The sequence below is a fragment of the Coloeus monedula genome (assembly GCF_965178545.1).
Source record: "Coloeus monedula genome assembly, chromosome: 11".
In the NCBI taxonomy this organism is placed as follows: domain Eukaryota; kingdom Metazoa; phylum Chordata; class Aves; order Passeriformes; family Corvidae; genus Coloeus; species Coloeus monedula.
Genome location: NC_138791.1, coordinates 7,725,934 through 7,752,894, shown reverse-complemented (window position 1 = coordinate 7,752,894; position 26,961 = coordinate 7,725,934). Strand labels below are relative to the sequence as shown.

Here is a 26,961-nt window from a genome sequence, read left to right as displayed (position 1 = left end):
ATGGATGTCATACTCCATGATGGGGTTTTATTTGACAGAATCTGGTCAGTAAGGTAGTACATAGAGTAAACATGATGGAATGGAAGGGAATTCAAGAACCCTTTTTTGTGAGTCTGGTGCAGAAGTCTGAAGTAACCAGGAACCACAGCTTCTCTTCTAGAAAGTTAGAGTATCTGGTTATTTGGAAAACTGATGCCAAGGTGCTTGCCCTTGATTTGGGAAATCTGTGCATTCATTGTTTTCATGTCACCTCTGCAACTAAAAGAGGTATAAAAGTGTAATACACTGTGAGCTATTCCATAAGTGTGCAAGTTAGGTTTGTAGGTTTGGTTTTTTTCTGAATAAGGAGATGAGCATTTATCCTTATGTAAGAAACCAAAGGTTTATCTTAACCATCAACTATAATTCTGGAGTAAAATCAGAAAATATGTCTCTCTGGATTTCAGCAGAGGTTGAGAAAATCTTAAGCAATGTTTTCCTCTTCACATTATTATTGTCACAGGCTCTGGAGCACCTGTTATTAAGACAAAGGCTATGTACATCTGTCTAAATCTTACACTGTTAAAGCCTGCAGTTTTCTTGCCATATGATTCTTTTCAAAACTCTAAGCACAGATTAGATGCTGCTTAAGCACTATGTGCAGTACCACCTGGAAATACTGTTAAGTACAGTCCATGAGAGGAAAAACATCAGTGATGTTTTATGTAGAAATAATCAAGTAATGATTTTTTTAACTGGATTTTTAAAAATCTGTGTTTCCAAGGGTTTTTTTCATTACTTTTTAAAGTATTTTTAAGGATTGAAACATAAAGATATCTTTAAATAAAGAAGGCTTTTAGTGCAAGAATAAAAAAATTAATCTAATACTACCTAAAAAGCTTCAAAGTCAATCTGTCAGGTTCTTTATGGCAATGAAGCTCTCACATTATCTTTTTAATGTTGAAATCAGTTCAAGCCAGTGAAATTTCTTTAATGAACTTTAGGGCACATCTTCAAAGAAACCTGCAATTGAACCTGTGGAAAGGCCAATGCCTTTGAACTGTGGAAAAGAAGTTTATCCTAGATTAGCTTGATCTTTTAGTTTACTCTGCCTTCTAATCTAGTAAGAAAGATCTAAGCTTTAAGAATACCCCTGAACTGCAGTGACAACCTAAAAGTAGTGTATTGTTAGGGAGAAGTTCATTGCTTCTCTTTGGTATTGGCATTTTAAATTTGGAAGGATAGCAAAATTGTTTATTTTGTACTGTGAGCATGACCACTCTGGGTCTCCCTGGGCACTACATTTTCTTTATTTGTTACGAGATGTTTATTTGTTTATTTCTTTCATTTGTTACTACCTTATAAATTGAAAATTTAACTTCATTCTTGTTTTCATTCTCCCTCTAACATTTCACTGTACTTCCGTCCGGTTCAGTCTTTCATCACTCAAATGTGGAACAATGTACCTTCAAATGTGAAAGAAATAACAAAATCTGGAACAAATTACAAAGTGATGGAGAAGGGAAATGCAGAGCTCTATGGAAATAAGTGCATTAATGCATAGGCTCTGATGCACATGAATCTGTTTTGAAGGACACTTCATTTTTAGTTTGAACTTCTGCTTTTAAATTTTACTGTAATATGATATAACATTTGCTTGGGTGAGTACTTGAGGAACTTGCAGTGTTAACAATATTCTTTTCGATAGAAATTCCATTGGATTTCGGATTTTGTACTCTTTCCAGGTTACAATAAGAAAAACATGGGAGAGATTTTTAATAGAAAAAAACAACACTCCGTGGTTTGCAGCTGGCAATCACAATACCTCTACTTCTGCTTTTATTTTATTAAGTGGAACAGGTCAGTTCAGTATCAGAGCTGACTGTGTTCCTTCTCTGGTGAAAGTAAAAATACAGGTCTACCAAGAAAATTAAATGACCACTAGTTTCTTCATTTCAATCATTCTATGAAATGTCTTTTAATAACCGTCTCATTTTCTGGGGTCAAGGAGAACAAGGATGGTTATCACTCAGCTGGCAGAGGAAAATGCACCTTTTGGGTACAGTACTGACTTCTGTAAGTGATGTTATTCAAAGTCTTCTCTTAAGTATGGATTAATAAGCATTTACACTATGAAGAAAGTGGAGAAAGGCAGAGTTAGGTAGAAAATCTTGTTCAGATGAAAGAAATCATGTTTATAAAACTGGATTTTTGAAAAGGAAAGTATTGAAAGAAATAAAATGTAGTTGAAGGAATAGAGAAGTGAAAATTACATGATTATGCAGCTTATAAATTATGCTATATTTTCCTGTATTGTATTTTAATTCCTTGATCTTTTAAGGTGGAATTCCGCCACTGACTTGATTGGCACTATTTCACCCTGCATCTGTGAGAAGCAGTTTCTGCTTTTTATTACTATTTCAAAATGGCATCCTTCCTTTTCTTCTCTCACTCCAGTTTCCTAAGGATTTATAATCTTTTGCATCAAAAGGAAATTTTTTCCTGGTACATACTGTATAGTTGAAATTCAAGTACCAGGCAAAAAGCTGGCTGACCTAATGGGCTGATTCCAGCAGAGCAGACGTTTTGAATCTGGACTTCTTAGTTATTGAGGGTACAGGATTTTGAATGCTTTTATCCTTTTATTGGTGAATGCACTAAAGTGCATGCAGACAGAGAATGTTAAAGTGGCAGTCAGATAAACTTGTTAAAGCAGTGGGAGTTTTTCCTTTCTTTCTACGTGACTTTATCATCACAGTGGAGTTAAAAGGCAATTAGCCCTTCAGCTCTTTTCTGGCCAGTTTATTGGCATTTTACACACAACTGTTGAATAGACAGTGCCATATTAAAAATTCCAATGAAGCTGGCCTGGGGATAACAGACTCTAAATTTCTGGTTAATGTAGGTTTCCTTGAGAGGAACTATTGCCAAAAAGCTCGAGTGAAATTATCTCAGAACAGTACCTATGCTGCATGTACTCATAGTTGATGGAAAATTGTAGTAGTCTTGCTGCATGCTGTGTTACATTTCCAGGGAAATATTTTTATAAAGAGTGTTTGATGAAAAAGTTTATTCCTTTAGTAATAACAGGCTACCCACTGTGTGACTTTAGGCAGTGAACATGGTGAGTGGAACAAGGCATTTTCGTCATCAGAACAACAATCATACTTGCTTTGCATTTCTGTAATTTTCGTCCAAGGTCATTAAAACACTTTACAAATATGGATTACTTATTTCTTTCAGTACATGAGAAGATGGGGAACAGATTATTATGTCAAAGTTTTGACCAAATGTAGACCAAATTTGGTTTGGTTTGGTTTGTTTTTTTTTCTGTTTGGGATTTTTGTTGTTATTTGGGGGGGGGGGTGAGTTTAGAATTGTTAGGAAACCTTGTGGGTTTTTTTCTCATTTCAGGGTCAATAGAAAATCAAACATGTCTTTTGCAATTCTTGCACCCCAAAGTACTAACAACCAAAACCTGACTGTAATATTTTTCATGACTGAGGAGAATGAAGTACAACACAAGACATATAAGATCACTACTGGAGAGTAAATTGGATTTTTCATAGTATTTCAGTTTTAATCTGGTCTTGCCAAAGAAAATGAAAAGTTTTTGATAGGCTTGACTGAGACTATTATTGTGTCTTAATGATGCATTCATTGCTTCTGTGAATAAATTTAATTAAATTTTGTAGCTGATTTTAATTTACTGATGTTAGATCTCAAGAAATCCATTGAGGTCTGTGAGTATGATTGAGAGCCAGAGGGTAAAAACAAAGAGCAGATCTGATATTTTTAAGCTGACCATATGCATTGCTTACACTGCTCCAAGCTGCACTGGGAAATCAGCAAAAAGGCTCCTTAGAAGTCCAGCTGATTTTTGGATCAGATCTCTTTCAAAGTAGGGAAGAAAAGCTGGTAGGTTTAAAGGGTCAGAAGCCCTATTTTCACTATGTTTCAGTTTGCATGACAACTCCAGAGGGCACCCAGATTTTGTTCAGAGAGCAAGTGATGGATTTATGCTCCAGTGTGCAGTAACAATAAACAAAGCAAATCAAAATGCCTTCATTTGCTCAGGTATGTAAGTTAACAGAATTTCTTTCAGCGCAAAACACTGATTTGAAGTGATCCCCAATAGCAGCAGGTTTATTTTAAATGGTGTGTACCTATATTTGGACTGTGTTAAAAACTCAGACTTTGCTTCTGATACTCACAAGTGGTCATTAAAGTTGTCTGTAACTTTTGTCTTCTAATACAGCAAATACATATTGCAAGACAACACAATGGTTTCCTTAAACCTGTAACATAAACATAATTTCCTTATTGACATATAAATAGAAAGTCTGGAAGTTGGAAAGTGCCAGATTTCAAGTGGCTCATAGAATTTTTTTTTTAAGGTGTCCTTTTGGGTACATTTTACAGGGCTTTTCAGTTACACACCCATTTCCTGCCTTTTCTGTAGCACCTTGCTGCTGTTCCATGCTTGCTCCCTGTTGTACTGACTCCGTTCTTGAGCTGCATTTTAAATGGGACAGTAACTGTGGGAGAGACAAGCAATTATGTTATTGGGCAACGTAGCCCCATCTCTTGCTTCAGATTTATTATGTGCTAAAAAATTGTGTAGGCCAAAATACAGGTATTGCATGAACTTCTACTTAATTCAGTCAGGGCCTGTCTGAGATGCAGAGAGCACCCTCAGCAACCTAAGAGAGATAAAAACTCTGCCATGATGACAGGAAGAGTGTCTGGCCATCAGGAGCAAAACCAGTGCTGAAGCACCAGGAGTGGTTCTGAGCTTTAGGCCATCTCTGGCAGTTTTCTGGGCTGCCAGAAAACAGTAATTTTTCACATCTAAAAGGTGAGGAAAATGAAAAATAAAATTTTGTTTTATAGAGACGTGTCAAATATAACAACTCGAAGTCTATGCAACTGTTTTAAAAATGAAAAGGACTATAAAATCTGAAGAACTTTACACAAGTAAGCCAAATACATCAGAGCAAATGACCAAGACATCTGCAACAAATACTTTTGAAACTGTGCCCAGTGTCTGTGCACCATCTTTTCCCACACAGATAATAATGCTCTTCTCCTATCACAAAGAAGAAAGTGGATTGTTAGTGCTCTAGAGAGATCCAGATATAGTGGTGAGCAGCACAGGAAGCCCAGGAAGCAAACAGCACTATAGTTTCAGGGACATGCTTAGCAATAGCAGCATTTTTAAAACTTTGGTAGTGCTGGGAGCAACTGCACTCTGTAAAGAACATTTGTGCTGTGAGCAGAGTGACACAGACCCTGGAGTGAAAAATAACGTGTGATCATTAGTTAGAAATAGCCATAATTTATAGACACCAGGGGGCAGAATTAAGGTTGCAAGGACACCTATAAACCTGGCATTCCCAAGCAGAGGGCTATTTATGTTCAAACTCAAGCACACTTTTAAATTTAAATATTTGAATGGTATAGAATTTGTTGCAAATAACATCCTGTTTATGGAAACAAAAACTTTTAAATGCAGTTGGAAGAGGAGTGTGATTGTTCATTTGTTACAAACGTGAATTTAACTAAAAGCTAATTTTTCTTAGTTTCAGCTTATGTCCAACACTTTACTGTTTGTGCATAAATTAGTGCAGCTTTCTAAAGGAAAAACATCAAACAAATCCTTTCTTGAAGGTTAGACCTCTTTTTCTTACTTTCTGAACTGCAGAAAACGCTGTGGATAACTGCAGCTTTTTATTTCCAACGTGACCTTCCACGTTCTGAAACTAATTTGCCATACTGCTTCTCAAAGTCTGCTCAAGGACTTCCTTTAGCAGAATAATGTGGTTCTTATTAAGCACATCCTATAAGACCCAGGAGGATTGCATGCAAAGAAAATAAGACGGAAACACAAATGAATTTCCATCCTCCAGTCAGATATATGATATTGATGACCAGGATGCATATGAAGGATATTGTAAAGAAGACAAAGAAAAAGAATTAAAGCAAATGTCTGACAAATTGGCTGTCTTCAGATGCAAGGATGACAAGTGGTCTGTGCAGCTCAGTGGAGGACACGGAGGCATCAAGCCAAATCGTTATGTAGTCAACAAGTCTCTTTGAATCACATGGTTATGTGTAACCTCTCTTTTAAATAAGGCCTCACTTTAAATTACATCATCACGAAAGACTTAAAAGCCATGAAGTTTTATGTGAAAATTGATAGTTTAGCTTGACTCCAAATGTTGTTCTTCACAGTTATGAATTTTATATTTTTACAGGAATAATGAGATATTCTGTTAAAGTGGAACTTCTTTTGGGTATTATTTCCCTAATTTTTAAGTAGGTGCTCCAAATACAAATAATTGTGAAAATAACAACCTTAATTTCAAATCCGTTTCTTCCTTAATTTTTTTTTCTACAAGGTGACAAAATAATTTCATACTAAGATAATTTGATGGAAAAATTCACTGAAATAGCTTCAGTGTACAATCTCTAGAAATAGTTCAGTGTATAATCTCTATAACTTGTGATGTTCTTATTCCAGTGGAGCTAAATATAGATTTCAGAGGTTTTACAAGGTTAATGAGGAACCTTTACCCTCTGTACGCAAATCAGTGCAAGTGTAATTAAGTGAACAGACTCCAGAATTATCACTATTTTCGTTTCATTCTTAAACAAGATGCAGAATTTGGGTAATCAGAATTGTAAAATGATTTTCCTATTAATCTGTTTTATACCATGAAATCTGATATTTTCACCATGACTAATCCATGAAATTTGTCAACTTTGTCTGTGATTTACACAAGCTCTATTTATAAAGAGAACTTGTTTGAGTCCTAAGGCATGGAATATTATTTCCCAGCATGCTTTTGGTGGCTTTTTGCTAACAAGTATAAACAAAATGTGCTCATTGACTATATTATTATTTCAAGATCAGGAGGTAAAACATGAGGAATGTTGAAGAGTATACTCCCTGTAGCAGTGTATATTAGTCTTAAGCCATTAAGAAGAAAATAACCTATCATATCAGAGTTGGTAAGGATGGTTGTGATCATAAAGTTTACCTAAAATAATTGGATAACTTGCTTGTAGATTAAAAACATATGTGTTTCTTGTATGTCTTTATGCTGAGGCTTTAAAATTAATTGCTGTCAGCATAAACCAGACCAAACAAAAATAGATTTGCATCAATTCTTTGTAATGGGGGTAAGAGACAGGCTTGAATGACACTGAAGATAATTCTGTTTTGTATTTGGGGGGAAACGGCTACACAATGTTCACATACGGGAGTGCAATTTACTATATATGGGAAAGAACAAAGATCCTTTATGTAAATGTAATAACAGGCAAGTAATACCTTCAAAGGAAAGAAAAACAGTCTCTTGGGTACAGAAAGTTCATCTGCTCCAGCTGTCCTCTCTCACTTGTTGGGGGAAGACATTTGGGGAAAGGCCAAAACACAGATATTCACAAGGCATCCAGTTTTTCGCTCAGCACAATGTCTTAATCAGCTTTTACTGAGCTGCTCTGCTCTGTACCAAACAAGCTATAAATGTGCAGCACATCCGTGCATGTAAATAAGTCCCACTGCCTGTAGTGATGAGAGCAAGATGACTCTGGGTTTTGGTAACAGCACAACACTGCAGGTAAGGGAGAAGCAGCAGGGAGGAGCAGGGGCCCGGAGCAGGAGCTGCTGAGTGCCATGGCTGTCTCTACATCATTTCAAATTCCTGATCACATGGTTTTATGAAAGTTCTCCAGAAATCATACACATTGAGATCACAGATGGCCAACTTGTTACAAGATCCATAGACTGGAGCCAGATAGCAAAAGCTTGGTCTGCTCTGTAATCTGGTTTTTCTCCAGCAGGAGTGACTGTAGATTACCCACGTCCATCAACTTATCAAAGTACAGACATCCTCTCTCATGGTCCCATGATGTGAAATGCCCCCTTTGTGATCAGATCATGGGAGAGCTCCTGGCCATGGTGGAGAAAGGTCAGGGAGTACAGTGCCCTCAGGTGTCTTCTGTCAATGCCGTGGTGTCCATATGCGGTTGCCCAAGCCATGGCGGGGGAATTCTGTGCCCCTGTGCTTCTGGTTGGCCTTCTCTCTGTCCTGCTTCCTTAATCACTGTAGCTCGTGCTCTCAAAGGCCCAACTGCCTCTTAATCTGATTTCTGAATGAAAACAGTCAACTGCACCATGTAGAAGTTCTTATTTCACAATGTTCTGAGAGTCATGGTGAACTGTGGTCTCTACTCCAGGCTGGAATCTGACCTCATAATCACAATTTATTTCAGACTTGCTAAAGTATTTAGCCCAAAAGGATGTTTTGTGCAGGACAGGGAAGAATTTGGTGTAGACAGATGAATGTTTTACACATGATGTTTGGCAATTCCCTAGCTAAAAAGCAATTGAATAAATTTTCTTTTAATTGCTCATAGCATAAAATGGAAAATAAGTGGAATCTCAGCCTTTTAAAAGATATTTTTAAAGTAGTATAAGTGAAAAATGGATGTTTAGCATTAAAGTCTGATTTACTATAACACCATAAAATTTAGAAACCAAAATGATTTGTTGATCATCTTACTTTAATATCTCAGTGTCTCCTTAAAAATGCAACTGTCCCCTTCAGAGCCTTGAAACTTGTCTAATATTACTGATATATGCAATTTATGAATAACCAATGGGGCTGCATGGGTTCTGATATTCATTCTGGATATCCTAGTATTTGGAGCTATTTTCACATGTATTGTTCTAATGTACGTAGAATTGCTTGGGACAGAATTAAAGCTGCATCAAACTATGAAAGCTTTTTGTTTAATCCATTTACTGAATAATTCAGTAAAGACTCCTGTGTTTTCTACACTTAGGCTCTTAAAATTATTGTCTTTATGTTACAAAGAATTCTGTTCTACATGGTTAACGTGTCATGTTTGTATAAGAAAAAAATGCTCTCCTGTGTAAATGAGGTCTACAGAATTTGCTTAAATATTTGTTGCTTCTGAAAGTTCTACAGCAAGGCCTTTTCCTAAGGCATACATTTATCAGCTAAAATCTTGATTGTTTTGCCTGTATTATGTCACTCACGTCTGGCAAGAACAGCATCCTGCTGTTTGTGAAGCTGACCTCCTGCTGCTACTTAGCCACTTGTAGGATTCTATCCCAATTCCTCTAATCCACTCTGTTTCAATAGCACCATATTTGGGCTCCTTCACAGATTCTTTTGCTGCCCTGTTTGGGATGCTCTATGAGCTGAATTAGAATTTTAATGTTCTGTTCAAAACAGAAGGAACCTTTTTGTTAAATGAGAATATAAGGAATAATCTCCTCCCCTCCTTGGACAGAATTTCTACACATGCACTGTATTATTTTCCTTCAAACTTTTGTCCAGAAGTTTGGGGCACTATTTCAATATATTGGTTTACTTTGTGTAAATCAGATCCAATTTGAGGTTTAATGTTGCAATAAGGCCTGCTACCATCTTAAATTGTTTCTTTCCTGTTGTAACTCCTCATTCAGAGTTCAGTGCTCCTTGTTTCCATTATGTCAAGGGTTTACTGAAATCTTTTCATGCTCCTTGTGCAAGTCAGGCCTAATTAAAGCAGAAAACTGAAAGGACTCCAAAAATGGTGTTAGAAACAGCACCAAAGCACAAAATGCACTGTAGATATTTTTGCTATACTTTTAAGAAGTCAGGAAAGATTTTTGTGTATGTTTTTCCAGTAGCTATTTTCTGATCCCCACATGAAACGAGGTTTAGAGAAAACAACTTAAAGCTTGATTAGAACATGATCCTTTTTAATGCAGAGCTCCTGGGCTTATACTGTGTTAAGAATTGTTCTTTAGAGAATGGGATTTAGTTTACTGAAAAATAAAAATGGGGTTGAATTATGATGCTAATTTTATTCTTTGAAGAAGTTCTTTGGACACAATGCAATATTGCATGAGTCTCTCTTGTACAATTTAGAAAACCTTCAGTGCAGTGTATAGAGCTTACCTAAGTGTTTAAAGAGAAAAAAGATATTATTGAGGTGAAACATATTTCAACAATTTCATAAAGTGTCTCTCACTTGTACCAAACTTCCCTCGCTGGAAAATTCATTTTAGAGCATGTACCATGTTTGCTTCAGCTGTAGCTTTCTGCAGTCCAAAGTTCCCTCAGTCTTGCTGGATCATCATCATCTGGAGCCACCCGGTGCCAAGATCTGCTGAGAAACTCCGTGAATGGGGTTGGGGATGCAGCTGGAAACTGGAAAAGACAACAGCTACAGCAGTTTGATATAATGATAAACTTTACAGCTAGAAATGGAATGGAGGAGATAATGGAGAAAACAGGGGAAAGAAAAAGACTTCAGAAAGAGGAGGTGAAACAGGGATAGAGGCAGTGAAGTATGGGAGGAAGCAGAGGAAACAATCCTGAAGAAAAGAAGTGGGACAAAGAAAATGTATTATTTGGCCTCCTTCCTTGCATTTAACATGTGTATATATGATTTGTTCACAAATGTGTTAACATTCCTAATGATAGCAACATAGAAAAAGGATGTTTAACAGCTTTTATCAAGGGATTTAATCTATGGAATCCAAAATGAAGAGGTTTGTAAGTGATCCCTCTATGCAGTATCAGTGCGAAGACTTGCGGTTCTGGTGCTCCTTCTCTGTTTGTACTTTAAAATTAATTGAAAGCCTCATTGTTTTGTTTAAACTGTGAAAGCTTCCAAGGTCAATGAGTGAGGTAATTGACCTGCCTGTTGTAGGACAAAAATATGTATGTTAAATTGCATAATTAGTTTTAATTACATAATTATGGTGTTTAATGTGGGAGGGTCAAAGGTTACTATTACATTTAGAAGTCATGGCAAGAAACACCAAAATAAGCAACATAGTTTAATTCTGTGTTTCTTTGGGTTTTAAAAAAGGGGTCCACTGTGATCTATCCTTGACCTTGGATATTTGATGATTATAGCAAAGAATATATTGCTGTTACCCTTTTTGGAATCATAGAGACACCTTTGTAAATGACTAAGTGACTTTACCAAAGACTTCATTTAGGTTTAGAGTACACAAAAGTTAATCAACAGTGGGAACTCAACTGACAGCAATTTCATCTGATTGGGTAAGGTAATTACATGATTACCAGGAGTGTTTATATATGGACAAGGATATTTTTATTGGAAAAAATCCTAATTGCTTTCTTACTGAGAAGAGAAAAAAACAAACAAATTTGTTGTTGCAGGTTAAGAGGACATCCTTCGTTCCTTGAAATAGCTTCTTTTCATATTTTAGTGACAAAATGAACTCATAATTCTTTGCAAATTTGCTCTGGGATTATGTTAGGAGTTCCTCTGTTTCTGAACTTGAAATAATGCCATCAATATCTTGTTTCATTTAAGCAGCTCATTGCTTATACATCAATTGTGTGACAGCCTAAAGATGTCATGATTCTTGTAATTAATTATCTCTTTTACTGTGTGTAAACACTGTTGCTTAAATACAGCTTGATTTCACCAAACTTAAACCCAAAGGTTCATTATACTAATGGATATTTCTGGGAAGGAGGGCAGTATTTGTTTTTCCATGATGGTAAAAAAAAAGGGGACTATGTAAAAGGTGGATAAAAGATGGTGTTCCTAAATGCTGGAAGAAAAGGTATCATTTAGGTTCTCTGAATGGTCCTTTAGAAAATGCTCTTTCATTCTATTGACATAGAAGGGAGTGTTGGGAGATGTATCTTCATTAACAAACATTAACCTCTGTGCTTACCTCCTGAAGAGCTCTGCAGAGTAGAATCCCATTTGGCTGATAAATACTGGCTTGCTCCAAAATCTGATTAAGGAATGGGCCAGGCCTGGCCCTGGCACTTTGTAGGGTTGTGTCTAAATCTAGATGCCAAAAAAATACATTGACACTTACAAGAATAATTTTATATCACACCAGTAACTTTTGAACACATTCTGCCGGTGGAAATGGGATGCAATCCTCTCAAGGAATTGAAAAGTTAATGAACTAAACATTAAATAAGAAATAAATGAATTTTTGAAATTAAATCTATAATTATGGAAAGAATTTCTGTGATATATTCCATGTTACAAAAATGATATGTTCTCCCTTTTGCTAATTTTTCCCTTACAAGTGCTTTAGAAAATATTACAATTTTGAATTGTTTTTCTAAACCAGATGATCCAGTCACTGTTGGAGGCACATAGCCACGGCAAAATCTCATGCTGTACATTGATCACCTGTCCAACCTTTGCCTAGAGTGTGATCCCCAGTTCCTTCAAGAGATCCATCTTTACCTGTCTATAAAGAAGAAGAGGAGGAGGGAGACACCTGGGATATTCAAGTATCAAAGTTTAACACCAGAGCAGGTCGAATCTTGATTTCTATTATTTTCTATATGTGTTGCTAGTTTTGACTTGGATATTTGGCTGGAGATTTTTTCATTGATTGTATAGTATGGGTGGAAGTTGTTCCAGTGTTAAAGCATTTTTTGTAGACTGCTCACTTGCTGAAACTGCACATGCATTTTTCACAGTTCCATGGTGTGAAATCGAACCCAAAGTCACTCTGCGATTGAGGAAGTTGGCTAATACTGAGCATGCCTGGAGTCTGTACCTCTCCCTTGAACATGTGCTGACCACAGCAACTAAATGTGGCAGCTTGTTTAAAACTGTTCAATGTGCTGTAGCTGGACCCTTCTGTATCTAGCACACAACCAAATCCAGGTCCCCAGCCAGGGCGATCGTTTTCATTCACTTGTTAAACTTGCTTCTTACTCTTCCGTTTCCCTTTCCAAGAGGACTTTGATATCCCCAAAAAGCCAAGGTTTTGTGCGCTGTCCTAAGGACTGCCCCTTTAGGAGTGTAGCACAGCCCACACACAAACCTGGAATATGTCCAACTTGTTCTTTGAGCAGAGTGTGAACCCCTGACCTCCTGGGCCTCCGGCAAGAGTGCTGCCTACTGAGCCACCAATACCCAGGCCATCAATAAGTTTTAAATGCCAGTTGCAGACTTCACAGAGATAATGACTTCAGTGTGTAAAGGTTTTGTTGTGGAGGCTGCAGTCTCACACATGGCGTGACAGAGTAAATATGCTAAAACCATAGAGAGCCGTTGCATAACTCGCCTTGATATAACAGTTTTTGTAATATGTTTCAAGGCATGGAATATTATTTAAAGGGACCCTGTTATGTAGGCTTAGGCCCAAAATGAAGCTATTATGAAAAGAATGTTTAGCAAAACCAGAAATATGTCCATGAAATTGTTGGAGTGGGAATTTCAGGGTAACCTTGCTTGGATTTAAAGTCGCCTGCATGACATTGCACTGTTGTGCTAGTGAATGAGAACCAGCAAATGAAAATACTGTTAAGTGAGAATCAGAAACTGAGCAGAATAAAGATGTTAGAAGGCTATTACTATTGTTATAACTTCTTAAAAATCTTACCTCTTCCTTATAAAGATGAGATGAAAAAATAAATTCCAATTTAGTGATTCAAAGCAGCACTATTGACACAGGTAAAACGATGTATTTGCATTTTAATAGTATTTTTAACCTGATCACAAGGAAGTTCTTGTATTTTAAGTGCTTATAAAGGAAAATGAGTATGAAATAAGCTTTCAGGTTTTGGCACGTTTCAGTTTTATTGATGTTTTCTATTTAAAGTTTAGCATTAACAGCATACAAGTGATATGTTGATGTTTGCAAACAAAGTGTTATTTATAGACTTGGATCAGGAAGGAAAACATTGCCAGATTCAAGCTAAGACTTAGATTGTTGAAAGGCTGTTAGATAAATTGCATGAACCTTCTATGGAGCACAGGCCAGGAGCCCAGGACTCCCTTTCCCAGCTGAGTGCCCAAATCACTAGGCTACAGACTCTTGCTCCCTCTTGTGTTCTTTCTCTGGCCCAAAGAATCTTGAATTATTTTCTGTACAATGAAAGAGCTTCAGTGGTAGAACTTTGATATCTCCCTCTCCTTGCCCCAGCAATTATTGCAGCCTGTGGCCGACTGATTGGAACGTTCTGCTAAAAGGCCTTGCTGGGTCCTAGGGTGAAGAAGGAATGGGACCAGGGGATTTGGGATGAGCAGTGCCAGGCTGGGAATGACTGTTGTTCATGTGCCATTTGAGAAGGAAATAGAACTTGAAGAATTTTGTTGGAAACCTTCCTGGTTGGTGTTTATTAGGCTGGCTTTGAAAGCACCTGGTGGGTCAAACTCCTCAGGTCAGCTGTGCAGCTCCCCGCAGGATTGGGCATAAGCTGAGCCATCAGATGAAGCACCCTGCATGAGCAGGTAAACTCTGGCCATGCACGGAGATGCAGCTTCTGGGTCTGGCCTGTGTTGCCATCAGAACCTTTATTGCCATCAGAAACATCTCCAGGGTGGGGTAGGGGCCTCCAGGATCACCATTTTGGCTACACATGCCGAAATTCTCCTCACAACCTGTTTTGAATTCCCACTTTTTTAGGCTTTTAATAGTTTAATTTAACAGTTTGAATGTAGAACTGAGAGATTTTATGAACCTGTTTTTCAAACAAAAGTTAAGTTTTAGAGAATGTGTTATAATTAAGCAAGATGACAGGAAGAATTTGTGGTTCAAAAGTGCATCACCAGTTATGAACCAGAGGTAAACATCATGTGTTTTGAAGCTTAAAAAGTGAAATTACTTTAAACATGTTAATGCTGTTCAGGCACTTCTGTAGAGCAGTGTGTATTAGATCTGAACTCAGGAATATCCAGCTAAATTGATTGCATCACAGTTATAAAACAAAAGTTTGTCAAAATTGCTGACATCATTCCTAGGCTCTCTTTTTTCCCCCGTATGTATGTTTTTATGAAGTCCTGCAGTGCAGGCCCTCATTCATGCAAATGCATTTATCTGCCTCAGTGGAATTATTCTGGTGAATATGTCAATGTCTAAGATCAACTAGGATGAGTCTGGTTTTCTTTTTAATAGAAACGCTAATTTTGAAAATGACATCTGTGCATTATTTTTAGTCTGAAGGGCTACAGACAGTGTAAAATTGGAATGGTAGATTTCCTTGGCAGTTTTTCTATGATTATTTCTACCTGTTTAAAACACTGGAGGAATAATGTGATTCATTACACATTACTTTTCTGGCAGTAGATGTATCACCTAGTTTGGTATCCAAATGTGAACTATTGCTGCTTTGTGATACGTTAAATTGGGGGTTGTGGAGGTGGGAATAGAAACTTATATTCATAACACGTGGTTGGTTTTAAAGACAAGACCTTTTCTGCCTTGCTGATGTCTATTTTCATTGCAAGAGAAATTTTTATGTAGTAGGAGAGGACTCTGAAGTAGGAAGGATGCAGTCTGTACCCAGTTGCTCATGGTTTAGCTGCAGTTCCTTTGGCAGCACTGATGGTTCCAGACACAGGACTTTCACTGTGCCATAATCTGGCTTTAGCAGGGCTGCCATTTGCTCTGTGTAACATTAATATCTCTCCTTTCCCAGTGAACAGAAGTTAAACTGATAAAGATTGTAATCATATTAATGATTCTGTGTGCACTGCTGTAGGAAACTGCTTAGCACGGTGTTGGCTTAATTGCTTTAAAGTGGGTGTGTGTTGGTGTGTTAAAGGGGGTCTTTAGATACCAGTGTTATGAATTTGGGATAAATAGCTAAAAGCCCCACTATAGTAACCCACATAATGATAGAGAAAGGTAGAGAGGTCTGAATGAAAGCCAGAATGGGAAAATTGAGTGGGAGGGGGGAGGAAAAAGCATTGCTACAGAAAGGTATGAGTTGATGGAGTGGTAAACTTGGGAGGTGAGTAGAGGGCTTAAAAAGTGAATAAATTTTGTAAACCTATGGATAAACTATATTACATGACTTCACTTGATTTCAGTCAGTGTAGTTTGGGAAGCCCTGCATAAGGCGGTTACAACAACTCAAAGTTGTGTGATGGAGGCAGTAGTCAAATGTAAGATCAGCTATAGAAGAACAAGCTAAGAAAAACAGACTTGTAGTTCAAATCACATGAAAATTGCTATTTCATTTGGGAACAGCATACTTCCAAGATTATAGATTGGAAGGGTAAAAGTAAATCACTGTAAATATGACTCATATGTTAGTGAAAGCTCACATTAAAGACCTTATCCTCCCAGCTCTAAAAATAGTCAACTCCATTGTCAGTTAGGGAAAAAATAAGTAGTGTGAATGCTGTTGTGTTTTCTCTTGCTCAATTTTGCAAAAAAACCTTTTTAATTTTACTACATATTTTGTTATTTTTATTTTATAGGAGAGCTTGATTGATGTATGATTAGTAGCAATGTTTCTTCAGCCTCACATCGCTTGATATCTTCAGCAGGAAAAGATAGCATGGCATGGTCTTGCTCTCCTCATTTTAGTGTTGCCACAAAGGAAAATTATTGTTTACAAATGTTTGAAATTGTTTTGCATCTGCTCTTGGAAATACTAAAGCTAATAGGGATTTTTCCAAGTTAACAGAGTTTTTGATAGAAATTGTTGCTTTATCAAACCTGAAACCTCTCTCATGTCAAGGGTAGCTTAAGGAAATTTCCTTTAGAAAGCTTTAATTTTAAATAGCAAATAAATAATTTATTGGAAATGGAACTGCTCAAAAAGAAACCTTGAGAGAAATCTGCATTACAATACCCAGAGCCTAATAGTTAGGGCATTATCCTTTAAGACATGCGACTTTGGTTCAATTTCCTTTTCTGAATCCAGCTGAATAGAGACTTAAATCCAGCTGAATATCTAATGCATCCAAGGCAACTGTCTTTACCACTGGACTATTGTCTGTAATAGGTTGGGTATCTCTGCTTTTGTGAAAATTGTGAAAGGATTTGTCCTAATACTAACAAGACCTTTCTGAAATCTTCAGAATTCTTATACGCTGGGAAAGAAACCTTTGTGCTTAGCTTTATTCATGACCCCCAGGCTCTGAAGAAATGCCTGTAATAATCATTATTTTTTATATTCATACCAGGCAACATTTGTTAATCTGGACTCCAAACTAAATCTCAATCTCAGACTCCATATAGAACTGTCTTTCCATGCCTCTGGTTATTCCTGTCAGCTGTCTCAGGTTTTTCTGTTTTTCTTATATCCATTCTTTTAACAGTTCAACCAAATCTGCCTAAAAGTAGTACTTGGGTTATAACAATGAATTTAATGCCACTTTTCAATATAGTCTTCTGTATTCTTTGCACACTCTACTTTATTATGATAAACTGAATTCTCTGATCACTGTTGAAGTTGCTTCTGGTTGAAATATCCACTTAATGAACAAAAAAATTCCAAAATATGTTGAAAGTAATTTGATGGGGGTTAGGATATTGTTTTGGAGTATGCAGTCATGATGGATTCCATGAAATTGGAGGAATTGGGATTGTTTGGTGGCCTGTCAGAGTGCAGGTATTCTTTTGAGATTACCAAAAGGGATCAGTTACCTCGGTAATGTGTCCACCAATATTTATTGTGTCTATTTCTTTACACAGGCTAACAAACATTCATCATGTGGGAATGTTGGTCATGATCAACTTGAGCTGAATTTAAATTGATGACCTAAAGGTTAAAGTCTCTGTATCCCATTACCTCTCCCTTGGGCTGTCCATTCTCCCTACAACTGAGTTTAACACCACTTTTAGTTTATCAGTGGCTTTGGAGGACGAGTAGTCTTTAGGAGTGCTTATCTGGCAAATACCATGGATGTCCTGTTAAAAAAAAAACCCAAAACAAATCAATATGACTTTTTCAGCTTGTTAATACTTGCTGAAGAAGGTTGTGAACAAGTATTCAGATGCTGGACTAATAACTTCACCAGCCTGTTAGATAGCTTTAATCCAGTCATATGGGAACATAATGCAGTGTAGCAGCCCAGTGAAATATGAAACTATGAGAACAGCTGAATAAATTTAAACACATTTTTGAAAATTCTAACCTTTGTCATAAAAATCTGATAATATAGAAGAAAAAATAATAACACTGCTTTTGGTTTTGTTATTTTGTACAGTAGTTGAGAAGACAACATTTCTTGTGGCTGCTGACTTGAAAGCAGTGACAATTTCTAGCACTCCTTTTTGCCCCATATGAAGTTTATTCTTTCTCACTCATTAAGGAATGAATCTGGTTTCTGTTTTATTCAATACTGTATATACATCTCACCCATAAATATTTAAACTGAGTAAATATAGAATCTTAAACATGGAATATGCTTTCATTCTAAACTGGTGGCTGTGGGGGAAGGTAAAAATATTTTATTCAAAGACCAGTGGTCCCTTCGGATGAAGAAAAAAAAAGTGTTTTGTGCTTGCTGTAGGGCAGCAAACTTTTTACCAGATTATACCTTTATTGCTATAAAGTTCAGACTATAAAGAATCTATAGGAAAGGGTTTGCAGATTCTCACTTCAAAAACACATGGCTAGTATTCAGCCCCTATATCTGGGGCTAATTTAAATCTTCTTCTCCATTCAAAGTGCCTCTCTCCTGTCTACAAATGCAGAACAGATTCCCGGGTGATTTTCTTTCTTGGAAGTACCGTCATTCTATTCTAACTGGGAATAGCATGAAATGGAAATACATTTAGGACTCTACTTAAAAACAAACACCAAACAAAATAAAAGCAGGGATAATATGAAAGATAGTTCCATAACAAGTTGATGTAGTAAAATGCAGAAATTTGAAGCATATTGGAAAAAAAAATATTTTCACTGGGAAGACATCCTTTAGCAAACTGATTTTTGTAAATGTAATGTGGCATACTTAGAGTAGTTAATTAATTTTGGCCAAACTGGTAATGCCAATTCATGGTTTTAATTTGATCCATGCAAGCAAAGTCCAATACACATCTAGATATGCAGCAGGCCTTGATCCTATTCTTAAGATGCAATGAAGAGAGTTGCAAAATTAGTTTTATTAAACTGAATACAATGAACAGTGAATATTTGTGCTTTACAGTGTTATGGCTGTGTGACTCCTGTGTGCATTACCCACTCTTCTTTCATATATATTGTACAGTCTGAAGTGCTGAGGGATAACTGAAGGTTGCATCCTGACTCCTGCTGAGGCTTTCTTGAAAATAGTCAAGCTCTTTGTTATGTTTTGGAGTCTGAGGTTCAAGCTGTTTCTTGTGTAGGTGGCAAAGGGGTTGGACCAGCCTCTTCCATAAAGTCTGAATCCTTTTGTGGGTAATATCTTGTTGAAATGTAAAGTAAGCTTTGATTGTAAAAGGTGACAAAGAAAGCTACAAAGGTAGGACTTCGTGTTTACAAGGCAAAATCAGATCAAACCTCAAAACAGAAATGTAAAGTATATAGTGTTTTATTATGCATTATAGATACAGAATTAGCTGATCAACATGAATCTCCTTTGGTGATTTTGATGAGGTGACAGAATTGGTTTTAAAGGGGAGAAAAAAAATCCACCCTTTATTTTAATTTATTTTTATGTGTGGACCAAGTACCTGAACTGGACCAGCAGGAAGGACTGTTTTACTACTGCTTCTAATTTTTCTTTCTTTTTTTTTTCCATGTGAAACAGAAACAGGGAATAGAAGAATATTTTCAACAAGATTCAGTGCCTCTTGCTGACCTTTATATGTTAAACCTATGTTTATGGAACACAAAGGCAAAAGTTTTATTGATTTCTGAAAAAAAGATTGGGATATATTAGTTTTGCCTACTATAATTAGCATAATAAAGACTTTTTTTGATGTAGAGTTTTTTTTCCACAGCTTGGTTTGGAGCTGCCCTGTCAAGGTCTGCTGGTTGAAGCGTTACAGTAATGAATCCTCAGTTCAAAGATGATTTCTTAGGCGTGTGGCTTTGTTCTCCTGTGCAGACTGACAGATACAGGGAGGACAAAACCTTTTTCTTTGGTCTTAGATCAATACTGTCATGAACATGCAAATACTTGTGTATGTTACCACAGCTCCCATAGAAGCACCATTCACATGTTGGGTTTTTTCCCTCACTTTGATTATCTGTAATGGCCCACAAATTCAGTCTGTGTTGGCACAGAGCCCTGGAAAATCCAAGCAGGCAGAAACTGTCCTGTCATGTCTCTCTGTGCTTTTATTTTCCAACTCTTCGAACTGTCCTTCTGCTGAAATTCTCCACTTCAGCTTTGTGGTTACTCCAAGTACTTCATTTTACTGAATTTGTTAAGTGAATCTAGACCTCTGAGCTCCAAGTACCATTTTCACATGAACATAAACTTTTTTTTTCTCTTTGTGGTCATCTTAACTCTGCTGTGCAGAATGAAGTACAGTCCCTTTCTCTGTACTTGTAATATACTTCATCAGTTTCCAAAAGACAATAACTTGCTTTATTCCCATTTTATAAGGATTAATTATACACAGAAAAAGCTCTCAAATAGCAAACAGAAAAGGAAACCAGATGTTGCAGAGTTATTTAACCAGTGTTATTTGCAGACAAATATTTAAGCTATGTGATTTAATTTTTTGTGGAACCTTTAGAAGCTGGCTAGTGAGTGAATAAGACATCCACAGTGTATGTGAAAACATATTTGACCTGATAGTATCATTTTTTTCACCTAACTATTACAGGTAAATACTTTTTCAGTTCTTGGCAACAAATTTGCAGAACTATTTGATTAGAACAGGAACAATCCCCAAGGCATATTGTGTATGGAGTCATAATTTATAAATAGGCTTTTGTTGCATAAAGCACATTGTGCATTTCCAACAGTTTCAGTTTTCTGTGCGCTATTGAAATAGTGTAGTGATAAAACTTTGTGCAAATTTATTTTTCTTATAGATGCAGAATCAAATAATGAATCTTTAGAACAAGCAAGTGAATTCATCATCTGAGCACAAATATTTATCTATGTTTCAATGAGACCAGGCTTCTGGAAATGGTGTTTTGCAAAACAGATGAGGGCAATTTCTCTTATAGCAATGGTTTGTATAGGCAGTTAAAGGCATATTTTAAAGGTGGCATATGTTCCTAAAACTGATCTGTTTTAACTAATTTTCATGTCATTTAGTACCTGTAAGATTTGTAAGACATAGTTCTAAAGTATAGAAACTTCCTGTGTTACACTTTATAGGACAAATAAGAATATCAGCTTCTGTTGTCTTTTTCATAATTTCTACACTTGATATCCAAGAAATCCTGAACTGTGCTATCTCCCTAAATTTGTCTTCCGGTTTTCTTCTTGAGTACCGCGATCTTTTCTTCTGCCAGCCACTCCTGTCAAAGACAATCTGCCTTATGTAACTAAGAGGAACTTTCTAAATGAAAAATGTTTCAATATTCTATTTACTAATATTTCAACACTTGCATGGATATGCCTCATATTCAACTTTTTCTTCCTAATTCAAGGAAGCATCTTATCCTTATTTTCCCAGATTTGTTCTTTTAAAATTTTGCATTTGGGATTTCAATGTCTCCTTTCTTAGAGCCTCTAGTGACTCTTCATGCTCTTATGTCCTTTCCCTCTACAGCCTTTTTCTCCTGCAAGATTCCTTCTGGGGTTTCAGGTTCATTTGATTTATTTTCAAGCCTATCTCCAGCCTCTTTTCCCTTCTTCCCTCGTTAGTAACCTGCAGGCTCTTCAAACCCTCTTTTCCCAAACTTAAAACCTCACTTTCCCAGGTTACATAATTTCTCCTGCCTCTTCAGCCTTTTCCTACTGATTTCCAGTGGCCACAACTTCTGTCACAGTTGTGTTACAGAAATTTCCACTGTTCTCTTCTGACCTTGCAATTTCCTGTTATTTGGTCTGTGCAAGTGCTCAGCTTGATGGACTTTGCACTGAACATAATCAGAAAAAAGAAAGTATGTAGTTTCTGTCATCAGAGATGATAATAATCTGTTCCTATTTTTAAAATACCATTTCCTGTTTATGGGAACCCATTATTGCTGACAGGTTATTGCAAAGAGGCATCATTCTTAAATATGCATCCATTTTTAAGAAGTTTCTGCATTTTCTTTACTCTATGCAAGATTGTTTGCTTTATGTAACTATTTCCCTCGTCTAAATGTAACTTGCTGGATGTGATGATAAATGTTAAATGGTTCTTGTAAAACTCTTACACTATCAGCCTCAAAGTTTAGTGAAACACTGATGTTTTCATTGGATCCCAGCACTGAGGAAAGTCCAGCTTTCATCACAACAGGGTTGTTTAGTTCTGTAAAAATCTAAATACTCTCACTTGGGAGATATCTTACTGTCACCTGCTCCTAAATTGAAAATTATATGTTCAGCCAGAGGTTGGAGGAATTTTTTTTTAAGAAAATAATCTTTTTTTTTCCTAACAGACATCTTTGATGTGTAACAGAATCCTTTCAATATGAAATTAATCAAAGCCTGAGAAGCTATTAAACAACCCTTTGGTTTAAATATATCCAGTTCTAGATAAGCAAAAAAATGTTCCATCCTGCCCTCATTCTTTCTCTCTTCAAGATGTATAGATTTTCAGACAAACAGTTCTATTGGCTACATCATGAGCTTCTAATCACTTTGTTGATGAATAAAATGTAGTGCTAGATAAGTTTATTTAGAACACATTCTCACTATAAATATTTAGAAACATTTATCTTGAACAAGAGGTATAACCATCAAAGTCAGTAAGTTAATGTCATTCAGCATAAAATATTATCAAGGAGCGGAATGTTTCTCTTATTACCTAAGCAATTAACAGAATCAATTTAACTCATAATGTCAGAAAACCCTTAAGACTGCATAGTGCAAATACAGCCTTGATTTACTTGTGCATAAATAGGAACTGTTGTCATATTCACTAAGGTGCATTTGGCTTCTGCCTAAACAAGAACTTCTTTTTTTTAATAATGCCCTGTTTATCTTTAAGAAACATAAGATGTAGGGCCAAATCAGATTTTGCTCAAAAGGAATTAAGGAATGCATAAATAAATGTATTAGTACCTAGCTGAACAATACTGTTTTGAATTCTGTAGGATTTTTTTTTAAATAATGATTGAAAATATTAGCAGGTAAGATCTTCCAGTAGATGTGGCTCCTTAGGATGAAAAAGGAGCATGAAGGAAATATTACAGTTATTAGAAAAAAAAAATTTGCAGAGAACCAGAGACAGAAAGGAGGAAAGAAATCTTAAAGTGTTTTACATTTATTTGCCTAGTCCTTGTACAGCCAAGACACCCCAAAATGAAAACACTACAGAAAGCTCATGGGAGCCTGAGGTGTACTGTAACTCTGAAATCTTAATCTGTACATCTTAAAACAGAAAATATCTTGGAATATTCTGCCTAGAAACCTACGGAATAACAAGAGTTGGTCATCTGGGCTCCAAGTTTTCCCATAGGTACAGACCTCTTATTTTCCTGTCTTCCCAATCTGGTGGTGGTGTGTCCATTTGGCTGGGGAACATTTCTGTTTTTAGGAACTACCGGTAACACTTTCTCTGCTTCTTTTCTTCCCCCAATTTTTTTCCACTTCTGACACTATAAGTACTTCATTGCTTATACTTCGTTTTTAAAACAAGAATTCTGTTGTCAATAGATTCTGCCCTGCTGGCACTGGGCTGTGCATTATTGGTGGCCTTTTGATGCAGCATCAGACATCTAATTCTTAGGCGTCTCTTCCTGATATTAGAAAAATGCCAATTAAAGAGGTGATGATTGAGGAAGACCTAATTAACAGAGGTCTCATCATGGAACTAAGATACACTGTAGATTTATCTTTCTGCCTTCCCTCCCCTTCAGATTGCAGACACAGATATAAAACTTAAATTGTCACAAGGTGCAAAGTGATTTACAGAGGGAGTTGTGTGTCCAGGCTAAGAGTATCCACGGATTTGATCGACACAGCAGAACATAATACTCCATAATTCTGGGCAGAGTTGAAGGGTGTTCTTACATGCTTAGTCAACAGAGCTGTTGTGAATCCTTGTCTTCATGTCTTTGAACTTGAGGTATAAGGAAAAAATCCTGTTTAAGTCTTGATCAATTATTTGCTACAGGGGCTCAGAAATGGGAAAGTAGCAGAAAAATATGTCTACGTTATTCCATGTTCAAAATACCGGTCAGATAAGGAACAAATAGGTGTAACCTGATATTTTCTTTATACATTATGAATTTACAAAATGGAGAAGAACGAGGAAAATAATTAATGCTAAAATGTAAATTATGTCTATTCCTGTAAGTACTGTGGACTTCACTTACAAAACTAGCAGGTCTCAGATGGTTTTGTGCTAGGTTGCTTTTCAAATGAAGCAAGTGTCTACCCAGCCCACCTATGGACCAAGAGGTCATTACATTGTGTAGGATATGAAAAGATGTATTTATCTGTGATCCTGAGAGTGTAAAATGGTGGGTTGGAGTATGCAAACAGGGCCTGTGTGTTTGTATGTGCAGTAAGCAGGGATGGTTTGTGTGTGTGTGTGTGTGTGTGTACACAAACATGTTCATTTGTGTACACATGCCAATTAAACAAGCATAGACAACACCATGCAAAGAGATGTTGAAACTCGTTTCCAGGTTCCAACACTGTTTACAGCCTCTGGGCATTATTTTAATGTAAATAACAAATGGGGGGGGGGGCAAAGATCTCCACTGTGGTTCCTTATTTAGGGCATTTTTTACACTGCTTTATAAAATGGTAAATTTATTTCCATGATGGACAGCAGTGGCCAGGACATGGCTGACGTGTCAGCTTCCAGTTTGGCAGCTGTTGTTGGGTTTAATTGGGCTTTCTAAAAGCCAAATCCAAAGCCTGCCCTATAGTGATTTTTGTCAGATATTCAGATTTCCTAGTATTAAATATCTTTCTTTCCTAGTTCATTTTGACTGTATTTATTTATATATATATATATATATGTATATATGTATATTTTTTTTTTTCCCCCCCAGTTTTTCTTTCTGTTATTTATGCAAGTCAGAACTTCAGCATCTCCCCTTATTCTCATATTGAGAGATTTACTATTCCTATAGAGAACTGAGAATCCCTTTTATACACATATACCCATACAGGAATTTCTCTGATCACTGAAGCCTTGATTCTTCCAGACAATATTATACTCCTCACGACCTGACATATAAAATCAATGTGTGTAATTTTAAGCAGCATTTTCAGTAATTACTATTTATTCAGTACAGAATGTGCAGGAATGTTTTATCAGTCAGACCTAAGCCTTTCAATTTGCATATCTTAAATGAAACAGTTAATAAAAAGTGAACCTTGATGATTCCCCAAAGAAGGTCCATTTTATATGACCTTCTCCTCCACTGTGCATAAGGTTTGATACAAACTTGTTACAAGGTTCCAGGGATTGCACATCTTCTAATAAAGAAATATGAATGGAATTTTAAAGGGCTCTCTAGAGTAACTGGTTCATCAAGTAATTAGAATTTATCAGCAATGAAGAACTTGATGTGTAAGTGTTACTTACTATTTATAAATGTATTTGATACAAAATGCCTATGCATGAAATGCATTTATATGTATTTAATATTGAGTCTACATTTAGTTTACATGTATTTTAAGATTTGGGAGTAATACACAGTATAGTAATTGTTTTTTCTTTCAACCAGAAAAAAAATATAAATTAAAGTTGGCTGAGGTTGTCAAATTCCTCAGTTACACTTATTTATTAAATCCATTCAAAACATGACTTAAGAATATAATAGTTAAAAAATAAAAAATAGTGTTTGACAGCTTTAAATTTGTATGAGACCAGGAATGATTTATGGAAGCGCTGAAACAATGCTAATCACAGAGCCATCTAAATCCTTCCCTGATTTTGTGTCATTCACAAGGAGAGCACTTATTATCTGTTTTCAATTTCTAGTCTGCATTCCTGCTCTATACCCTCAGTTTGGATACAGGAGATCTGGAAATATCCAGTGGCAAATCTGAAGTTTCTTGAAGCTCACAGATTAATTTTTTAATTCCTCATAAATCAATTAGTAATTATCAATATTACAGCATGAAACTAAGCATTAAGAGAATATCTAAATTATAAAATACAGGAAATTAAGTGGTACATGAGTAGCATTCTTTCTTTCTGGGTAGAAGGGCCTAGCATAACTATCAGAGCTCAGTCATGTATGACTCCCAGTAAGCACTTTGTCAAATGCATGAGCAGCTCTGCTGTGCTGTGGGGATGGAGCTGCTGAACAGTCAGCAGTGAGCTAAAGGACATTCCTTCAAAAGCTTTTAACTTAGCACTACCACAGGATACGTAGTTAATAACAAAAACAGCTGCACAGGCATTCTTGGGGGCCATAATTAAACTGATAAATCTGCAGTGACAGATATCTGTGATCGAGGGATCTGCCATTGGTGGATTTTTTTCTTTAGTGATCTTCTGTACATCTATAGCATCTGGCTGAAGAATAAAGCTCCATGCTTAAAATCCACTTGGCATTTTTTATGAAAGTGAAAAAGAGCTATATTTTGGTTTAGTATTTTGTTAGGAAATACTTTCAAACAGCAAAATTGGTCATTTTCCCTACCTTTTTGGTAAACTGAATAGCAAAAATCATGGCCAGTGTTAGTTTTGTCATCACCAATCCATGCAGCAAATGTACAAACATAGAACAAGTTTCTTTTGAAGAAAAATTACTGCTCTGTATATGACATAAATGCTGGAAAAATCACTGAATTCTTAGTGTTATGGCTTGGACAGGAGTGTGAGTTCTTTTAGCTCCACAACTCAACTTTCATTTTAATGGATATAAAATTCTCTGAAGTAAGAACCATGTCCATTATTATAAATTCTTTGCACTATTACCAGATAATTTTCAGATGTCAGCTATAATTCCCAGTCTCTATACAATGCAAATGTATGGATACAAACGATACCGTTCTGGGTAGAATTCTGGGGACACAGAAGGCTGTGTTCAGTGTGTGCAAGGTTCTGTTCCTACTGAACACTCCAAAAGCTCTTTCCTTGAGCAGTATTGAACTGCTGACTGCAGATCAGAGGGTCACGTTCAGATCTTGTGTCCTGGAAGTTGTCCAGCTTCCAAACAGACATTCATAAATTCAAGAAGTCTGTTCTAA

General features: G+C 36.4%; 1 protein-coding gene across 1 annotated transcript in view; it reads left to right on the top strand.

Annotated features, from left to right (window-relative positions):
* ERC2 (ELKS/RAB6-interacting/CAST family member 2) overlaps positions 1 to 12,217 on the top strand; it is a gene marked incomplete at both ends in the record, with an annotated part of 345,331 nt that extends 333,114 nt beyond the window's left edge. The window contains one exon of the mRNA XM_082289123.1: positions 12,137 to 12,217. Coding sequence (XP_082145249.1) covers positions 12,137 to 12,217 — 81 coding nt within the window. The remainder of the gene's footprint in view (positions 1 to 12,136) is intronic.
* Between the last annotated feature and the right edge of the window lie 14,744 nt (positions 12,218 to 26,961).